The 9817-nt window shown below is 42.7% G+C and overlaps 1 protein-coding gene across 5 annotated transcripts in view; it reads left to right on the top strand.

Annotated features, from left to right (window-relative positions):
• The first annotated feature begins 7404 nt into the window (after positions 1 to 7404).
• nlrc3l (NLR family, CARD domain containing 3-like) overlaps positions 7405 to 9817 on the top strand; it is a 5919-nt gene continuing 3506 nt past the window's right edge. For 2 of the 5 annotated variants that reach the window (XR_007195790.1, XM_048263868.1), the window contains exons 1-2: positions 7405 to 8021; positions 9677 to 9817. The exon at positions 9677 to 9817 is cut by the window's right edge and continues 102 nt beyond it. Coding sequence is in view for 2 of the 5 variants with exons in the window: in XM_048263868.1 (XP_048119825.1) it covers positions 7984 to 8021; positions 9677 to 9817 (179 nt within the window). In the remaining 3 variants the exon portion in view is untranslated. The remainder of the gene's footprint in view (positions 8022 to 9676) is intronic. The other 3 variants (XR_007195792.1, XR_007195791.1, XM_048263869.1) reach the window with 2 other exon arrangements.

The raw sequence follows: 9817 nt of genomic DNA, 5'->3' as shown, positions 1-9817 counted from the left end.
TCTAATTACTGTTTTTGCAATTGTAATCCCTTACTTTACTCGTTACTTGAAAAAAGTAATTGGATTACAGTAACGCGTTACTTCTAATGCATTACTGCCCATCACTGGTAAGAATACACATAAGGGACAGCTTAATCATTAAAAAATGTATACATATTTAAGGTTTTACATATTTAATTTCTGAGTCACTGGTGTTGCTTTACAGTAGGGGAGACCTGGTATGGTTGTAACACATTTTTCTTCAGCACCTAAAACTACCATTTCTTTTAAAGCTGCAGTTCTGGAACTTGTTGGCAAAGTACCCACATTTGTCTACTACAAGTGGCAACCATTTAAATCTCTTCAACTATATTACAGAATTTGTGAGATTATGACAAATACAGTGTGTACCTTTGTTACAACCTACCCCACTATTGGGGTAGATTGTAACAGGTAAAAAAAAATGCAGAAAAAAAATGGAATTCCATTTGATATACTGATTTATTGCATAAACAGGGTACACAGGGTGTGAAAATAGATTCACCAACATATTGTATACCATACAATCTGTTCTTCACATAGAGAATGGAGATCATATTAACGTTTTAAACTAAATATAAAAACCACAACGTTTTTTTGTGTGTGTATGTATTTGTGTCTCTCATGGAAAGAGAGAGAGGGCTGAACAGTCACACACACAAAGATGAAATTAAACAGACATTAAATGGGTCTACTAGCCCCATTCCACAGGTTGTAACATATTCAAAAAATGTGTTACAACCTACCCCACCACTGTCATCCATTGTTTAGCTAGCTGTATTAGCATGGTGCTTTGACATTAGCAAGAGAGAGCTACACCATTCTTTACTAGAGAAACTATAGTTTGACCTGATGTAACTCATACAACTGTATCTACAATGGTAAAAGCACTAGAAAAAAATAAATCTAAAAAAAAAAAGTTACTTTCTTACCTCAGATGTTGAATTTTTCTCCTTACTCTGGGATAAATGGCACTAACAACTTGAAAATGTCCATGTGTGATCGTTAAGGAAGTCTGAGGAGTCAGAAACTGTCACATGGCTCATATCTATAACTCCCGTTGTCTCAGCAGGGCCAGAAACATCTTGAAGGACACCACCCACCTCGGCTTCCATCTCTTAAACCTGTTGCCCTCTTGCAGGCGCTTCAGGTCCATACGAGCCAGAACAAACAGACTCAGGGATAGCTTCTCCCCCAAAGCTGTCACCATACTTAACACAGATTTGCACTAATGTAAACTGCCCTGACAACTGCACCACCAAAACTACCTCTATCATCAATACTCAATATTCAAAAAATACAATATTCAGTCGCTCTTTGGACTCTGTGTGTCTGTGCTCATAATATTCTGTTTGTGTTTTTTTTTTTACTGTGCACTCATATTTTTTTTTGTATAGTCTTTTATATTGTGATAATTATGTGTGCACTTTTACGGAGCTGCTCTTTAAATCCCATTGTACTGTGTATAACGACAATAAAGGCTTCCTACTCTACTCTATTCTACTCTTCTCTTCTCTATCATACTCTATTCTAATTTGGTCCTCAGTCTGAATACATGAGTGTTGGGATGGGCACTTTTGTGGTGCTTGGAATCCTATAAAAAAAAAGAAAGAAAACACTTTGACAGCTCAAAAACATGTGATTGTTCAATTAACATTTTGTTTTCCTCAAAAATACACAGAAATCGCAACAATTAGGTGCTTTTCCAGACTGTAACAGATCTGCTAGCGCCACCACTTCTCAATGAGATGTGGTCTGGGAACCAAACGTTAATTTTCTCGTATTTGAAAAAAATGCCCAGATCCGTTTATTGGGTGCCACGGATGTCTATCAAATGCGTCTGTGCATAGCTCATCATCGTCTTGCTTTCCCACCTGTACTGTAATTGGTTCCCTATCTCAGGCGAAAATTTGCTCCATGGTCTCCAGGCTGCCTTAGCAGCGTGAATCAAATCGCGCGCAAGGCAGCATGGGAACACCCAGGCTAGTAGAATGGCGCTGAAACGGCAGAAACAAGTGTGTACAATGACATACATTTCCCATAAGTGCATGGTCTTTCTGTATATAAAAGAACTTTGCAGACTTTTCTAAAGCATCTCAGAAAGTGTTATTAATAGGGCTGTCAATCGATTAAAACATTTAATCGAATTAATTACATACTCATAATTAATCTAAATTAATCGCATATATATATTTTTTGCTGTGAAAGTATTTTAAATGTTTAAATTAGATAGATAGATAGATAGATAGATAGATACTTTATTGATCCCCAGGGGAAATTCAAGGTCTCAGCAGCAGCATACATACAACACAAACACATTCTTTATCAGCAGAAAGAGTAATTAAAGTATATAATATAAAAACACAACTAAGCAGTAAGGACAGTAGAAGATAAAGAATATGCTAAATATACTAAAATACAAATTATACTAACACTTAATACAATATCTAAAAATATACTAAAATACAAATTACAAAAATACAAATGATACTAACATTTAATCTAAATCAATTCTAAAAACAGTATCCACATAGTGGTGATTAATAAATCAGAGGCGCTTGCAATGACTGAGGCAGGGACTGAGCCTGTGATTCTCTGTGCATAGTAAGGTATGGTAAGGTGCTCTAAGGTGCTCTGTGTGAATGAGTGTCATGGTGGTAGTGCAATGGTGATAGTGGTCATGGTGATAGTGCAAATGAGTAAGTCAACAGTGCAACAATGCAGAAATAAAGTAAAGTAAAGTCTATATTTCTATATATTTAACTATTTAAGAAAATGTATAAGTGTGGCCACAGTTCGGCTGTGGCATGGAGGGGTTATGCATATGTGCTGATGTGCTAATATAGCACGCAAAAACAGTGAGGCATAAAGACAGTGGTACAAGTGGCTAGTGGACAGACAGTACCAAACATGGAGGGGGGTGAAGAGGCAGACAGACTATGCAGAGAAGTCTATCTCTCCTCTTCCCTTAAGTGAGGCATTGAACAGTTCAATGGCCCTGGGGACAAATTACTTTCTCAGTCTGTCAGTTGTGCAAGGCAGTGAGCGAAGTCTCCAGCTGATCAGGCTCTTCTGCTTAACAGTAGTGCTGTGGAGTGGGTGACACTCATTGTCCAAGATGTTGATCAGTTTGTTCAGGGTCCTTTTGTCAGATAGTGAAGTGATGCACTCTAGTTCAGCTCCAACTACAGAGCCAGCTTTCCTTACCAGCCTGTCAATTCGCCCCACATTCTTCTTGCTTGTGCTTCCTCCCCAGCATACTACTGCATAGAAGAGGACGCTGGCAACAACAGACTGGTAGAACATCCTGAGGAGCTTACTGCACACATTGAAGGACCGCAGCCTCCTCTGGAAGTACAGCCTGCTCTGCCCTTTCTTGTAGAGTGCGTCAGTGTTGGCTGACCAGTCCAGTTTATTGTCCAGGTGGAGACCCAGATACTTGTAGGTGCTAACCACCTCCACATTGACCCCATCAATGTGGACTGGTAGCAGAGTGGGCTTAGGCGATGGAAATCCACCACCATCTCCTTGGTCTTTGAAGTTGAAGATGATTGAGTTTGCACCATTGCACAAAGTCCTCCACCAGGCTCCTGTACTCCTCCTCCTGCCCGTTCCTGATACATCCCACAATTGCAGTATCATTAGAGAACTTCTGCATGTGGCATGACTCGGTGTTGTAGCAGAAGTCAGATGTGTAGAGGGTGAACAGGACTGGAGAGAGCACAGTTCCCTGTGGCGCTCCGGTGCTGCAGATCACAGTGTCAGAGAGACAGTTCTTCAGTCTGACGAACTGTGGTCGCCGTCAGGTAATCTGTAATCCAGGTTACCAGGTGAGCGTCCACACCCATCTGCAAGAGCTTGTCTCCCAATCTGAGGGGCTGGATGGTGTTAAAAGCACTTGAGAAATCAAAGAACATGATTCTCACAGCACTTTTCCCCTTGTCTAGGTGAGAATGTGTCCTGTGTAGGAGATAAGTGATGGCATCGTCCACGCCCACTTTCTCCTGGTATGCAAACTGTAACGGGTCTAGTGCATGGCGTACCTGGGGTCTGAGCATGCCTAAGACCAATCGCTCCATTGTCTTCATCACATGTGATGTAAGAGCGACAGGTCTGTAGTCATTAAGCTCACTAGGGTGTGGCTTCTTAGGGACAGGGGTGAGACATGATGTCTTCCACAGTGTTGGAACTTGTCCAAGGCGTAGGCTCAAATTGAAGATGTGCTTCTGTGGCTCCCCCAGTTCAGCAGCACAGGCCTTGAGTAGCCTTGGGCACAGTCTGTCAGGCCCAGCTGCTTTATTGCTGCGCAATCTCTTAAATTGGACTGTCACTTGATCCTTTGTAATGGTGAGGGGTGTAAGGGGAGGGGAGGGGGAGGGGTGCATCTGGGATCTGTGTGTCTGATGGCTGTTGACTGAGGTCGTTGTCACCTCATTGTTCATGATCGCCATGTGGGGGAGGGGTGCAAAATCCAGTGATGGTGGGGGCAACGATAGCCTGTGATGATGGAGGTGAGTGTTGCTGGTATTGAGGGGGTGTGAGGGTGGGGGATGGTGGACAGACCACCGCCATTGGAGCTGGAGCAGGGCAGTCAAACCTGTTGTAGAAGTGGTTCAACTGGTTCGCCCTGTCCAGGTCCCCCTCCACAGAGCTGCTGTTCTTCTTCAGGCCAGTGATAACCTTCATGCAGTCCCACACTCTAAAAAATACTGTTTTTTTTTCTCAACCCAAACGTTGGGTTGAGGCTGTCAGGGCATTTTGTGGGGTTGTTTTGACTCATGTTAGGTTATTTTCTGTAACCCAGCTTGTTGGGTTGATAGTTTAGAACAGCGCCCCTCCTCTCTCCCACCCAACGTGGAGTACACTACCCAGCACCTGGGTGACTTTAACACAGCTGCATAGTTATTTGAGAATTCGAAAAAACATAATTATTCTTCCAACCGTCCAGTCCACCAGCTGTCAGCATGCAATGGAAATCAGGCGATTTCGTAAGGTATGTATCTTTAACTTTTTAAAAATGTTTTATCCAGACGGATTTTAAAAGTCCACCCAGAGATGTAGAAGCTCAAGCTACCCTTCATGAAATGAATGGATATTCTGCCTGCCAATTTAGTTCAGCCCAAAGAGTATAGAAGTACTAACTTACAATTACTGTTCGTGTTAAACATACACAAAGACAGACTCATAATAACATAGTTCTTTGTTCACTGGGTATGAACTGCTGACAGAAACAAAACGAACGTTTACAACAAACTAAAATGAGCATACCAAGCTGGTTAACATTAGCAGACCATATAGCTAGCATCAATGCTAATTAAATATGCTTCGTGGTGGTTGTAGCAAAGATTGTTAAGGCGGAGCAAGATGCTTCGTCGTAGTTCATGTCTATGGGCTTAAAATGGGGATCGAATCCTGTCTGCATAAAGAGTGTCGATGACGTGATTGGCGTGTAAGTTGCAACCGCCAACAGCAGCGGCAGAAATAACCGGCGACACCTGATATAAGGTTTATTTTCTCCAGACTGGATTGCTCAAAATGCTAAAATGTACCTGAAATGTTCAGAAGGGTTTGAGGATCATGAAAATGTGCCCGAAATTCACATTCCTAACTCTATAGAACCAAGACCTTAGCATATGTGGTGAAATTCTGAGCTATGCCCATAGACTTCAATGGAGCAGTCGCTGCCTCTGCTCTACATAAAGGGGGATTTTGACCCCCCCCTCGTGCGATCCGGGTTCCCGGAAGTGTCTCCTGATGAAATATCTTGCTCCGCCTTAACAATCTTTGGTTGTAGCCTAGACTATGGTTGCAGCTAACATCAGCTAATATTAGCCAACACAGTTGAAGTAATGTTAGTCTCTTCACAAGCCACACCTACAGTAATAATAATGGCAAACAACATCTTATTAATTCATTCAGGGTAGCTTCATATTATAGCCATGTAACTTAACTTTACTGGGTGTTTTTGGTTGTAGCAAAGAAGACGGGCTCTGGTTGTAGCATCAGACAGTCATTTAGCTAACGTTACCCGGAACGTTAGCATCTAGAACTAGAAGCTACAATTATAACAACTCCATTGGTGGTCATGGTTTCCGAGTGTGTTGCGCTAATATTTTGTCTCCTGGTGGATTTTTAATGTTTGTCAACATCATTCAATGATAATTTTATGGAAATCTTGATATAAAGTTCTGTAAATAACAGTGATTAATGCACTCTTTTTTCTTTGATTCACAGGTGCGATCCCCAAAACGGACGGTGGAATCTGCCTGCCTTCATGGAAGTATCACAAGCTTTTTCTAGCTATCTGTTCAAAAAAGAAACTGCAAAATAAATAAATGTCGAACTGTTTTATTTCATTGCATGGCTATTGTTGCCCATTGGATGGATTTTAAAACATTATATTGTAACATTAATGATTTGCAAACATTTATTTGAATTATTATCAATTAATATGATTGGATTAAGGAGAAAAATAAGATACTTAGAATAACCCATAAATTAGGTCAGCACAACCCAGAAATGACAGTGAAAATAATATAAATCCTGGGTTGTATAAGATAGCCTACCCAACAATTATGTAGGTTTAACCTAACAGTTTTGTTACGATAACCCAATGTTTGGGTTAGACTACCGAACAACCCAATTTTCGGGGCTAATATAACTCAGTGCTGGGCTCGACCACTATTTACCCAGTGATTGGGTTGAAATTGGGTTGTTTTAAACCCAATGTTTTTTAGAGTGCATGTCTCCTTCAAGTTGTTTTCCTGCAGCTTCTGTTCCACCTTCTTTCTGTAATCCTCCTTAGCTTCCTTCAGCTTGAATTTGAGTTCCCCTTGCACGCGCCTCAGCTCTGCCATGTCCCCCTCTCTGAACGTCATCTTTTTCCTGTTGAGAAGGGTCTTGACATTGCGAAATTCAAATGAATCATCGAATAATCAGCGTTAGTGACATTAAAGTCCAAAAACTCTTTTATTATTATTTTCACTGTTCAAATAATGGCCATAATAATCTATGAATGACCTAATAGGCTGAGGAAATAAATTCAAAAGAAGCAGACATGGCAGTGTGTGTGTGTATGTAATGTGTGTGTGGGAAGAAGCAGACATGGCAAAGGACTTTATTTTTATCAACACCATCAGTAAATGTTCCAATCAATGATGTAGGCAGCACATTTTCTTCTCTCTCCTTTATTTTACAGTCTGGTTACTGACTAGAACGGCTCGGGGTCAAGGGTCATACGGAATCAATTAATCTGCACTATTTTTTTTAATCAGTTATTTTTTCTCAAATTAATTAATCGAAATTAATCAGTTATTTTGACAGCCCTAGTTATTAATAAAGTAATTGAAATGCATTTGTATTTATTATATGGCATATACGTCATGAAGATCTGTGGTGGTTTGGCGCCCTCTACAGGGGGATAGTGGCAGTGACAGCACTTAGGAAATGGTTTGGGGGGATATACAGTATGTGCTAATTGCTGTTTGAGTGTTTTTTCCTCCCAGAAGGACCTGCCGCTTATCCCCAGATCACCAATATGGGAACATGTAACAGTTTACTGGGTACACAGCAGATGTATCCACCTGTCAATTTGTCGAACTGGTTGCACCAAAGCTCAGTAAACGGGCAGCTACGAGTCTCTGAAACCGAAAGTGCGCGTCGATGGTTTCGCGCATCAACTGAACCCGGAACAACAGTTGGGCCGCCTTCTTGCCTTCTCGCGCGTCCGGAAAACATTTCGACAGGACAGTCTGGAGTTTAGATGTTTTACCATAATTTCTGTTGTCGTGCAGACATTTTTGCATGTTATTGTTCGTGCGTGCGTCAGATCAGCCTGCTGGGAGACGTCCTGTGGTCGCGAGGGTGTAGCCGACGTGTTTTTGCCTCGGGGCCTGTAGAAACAGGAGTCGGTCAAACTCCAAGAAACTCAATTCTGAGGGTCTGAGAATCTTCTAGAAAACCAGCATGAGCGTGGACGAGGACATCGATCCTGAGGTGGAAGCGTGAGTATATTACCACTAGCCTACTCCGTCAGGTAAACTCATAGTCAGTATAAGAAACGAGCTGGTATCAGCAGTTATCCAAATGTGTGCTCCAGAAACCGAAGTATCGTGTCCAATACGCGAGTGCAAGTTACAGAAAAGCCCGACCACCGAACAAAGTTAGGATCCATTGGGACACGGACATCGTCTGAAGTGAAACTAAATCCACCAACAGACTCGTATAAAGCAGTTAATGTGTGTGATCTGTGCGTGTGGTGTGTGCTTGCTGCGCGTGTGCAGAAGGCTAACATTACCGCTCTGGCGGCTGCCCCCCATATCTCTCTCGGTTGAATATGTGTTTCGATATCGAAACGTTTCGAATGACATTACTGTGGGACTATACCAGTTATCCCCCAGCTAGTAGCTGGCTTAGCTGGTCTTGCTGGTTTTCCTCCAGCTCTTGCTGGTCTTTGCTGGTGTAGCTAATTGGTTCGGCCACTGGTTGGGCATGCTGTCGTGACCATCTGAGGAAGCTGGTCATGCTGGTGTGACCAGCCTGTCATGTCATATACAGCTGGTGTAAGATGGTCACGTGGTGACCTGCCAGCTTCTGTTGGTCATTATAGAAAACCAGCATGACCATCTTACACCAACAATGCCAAGCTTGGCAGGCTGGTCACCAGCATGACCAGCTTCCTCAGATGGTCACGCCAGCATGTCCACCTGGTGGCCCAACCAGCTACACCAGCAAAGACCAGCAAGAGCTGAAAGAAAACCAGCAACTTCCAGCATAAGCTGGTTTCTAGGTTTTTTTCCCAGTAGGTTATAGCAGACCAACATTTAAAAATCAAGAGAGCTCAAAAGTCATTGGTGTGAATATTGAGGCGCAACATTTGGTTTTTGCTGCAAAATGCTGTAATGGACCTGTCTCTCTGCGGCTGGCTACTGCTGCAGGTGGAAATGTGACCTCCATAAAGCTGTGAAGCTCTGCATCTATTCACCTGGACTCAGACCAGCAAGTCACAGCAGTACAGAATGGAAGGGGCGTGTGCTAGCAAGTGATAACACGCCAGGCTGCTAATTTCACTAGTGCATTTCACTAGCACAGTATGCTAGCAAGTAAGATAACACGCATGGCTGCTAATTTCACTAGTGCATTTCTTTGGCCATCAGGAAGGAGGTTTACCAAAAGTACAGCCACTGAAGTTATATGAGAAGGATGAAATTTCTTGAGGATTATTGTGTCAATCCATGTTGATTAAACAAAGATAAAAAGCACATAAGCATGACTATGGTGTGCATTTCACTTCCATCTCTCAAGGTGGTCTGCATTGATAGAATATGTAAAAGTGTTTTTGTTTGAGTAAAATGTATCTAGTTGGCATCTTTTATAGATGCCAACTAGTGGCCGCTAGTGGTGCTGGTGGTGCTACGTAGCCTATGGCCGCTAGTGGTGCTACGTAGCCTAGGCCGCTAGTGCTGCTGGTAGTGCTACGTAGCCTATGGACGCTAGTGGTGCTGGTAAGTTCTTCCACTAAAAATGGCATCACATTTCAGTGACATGCCTTACTCTCTAATTCTGCCTGAGACATAGCAAAGCCATTGTGTGTGTGTTAATGATGTGTGTGTGTGTGTGTGTGGTATGTTAATGATGTGTGTGTATGTGTGTGTGTTAGGATCATGCTGGACGCTGAGGGACGAGGTTCCCCGGATGTGGACTACGAGGGCGGGTCGATGGGCGCCAGCCTGGGCTCCAGCAGGGTGAACTCGTCCCTGAGTGGCGACGGCTCCAGTGGCCGTGGCGACCGCCCCCCGTC

The sequence above is a fragment of the Alosa alosa genome, chromosome 15, assembly GCF_017589495.1.
Source record: "Alosa alosa isolate M-15738 ecotype Scorff River chromosome 15, AALO_Geno_1.1, whole genome shotgun sequence".
NCBI classification, from domain to species: Eukaryota; Metazoa; Chordata; class Actinopteri; order Clupeiformes; family Clupeidae; genus Alosa; species Alosa alosa.
The sequence above is the reverse complement of the archived record's forward strand: the minus strand, read 5'-3'. Positions and strand labels throughout refer to the sequence as shown.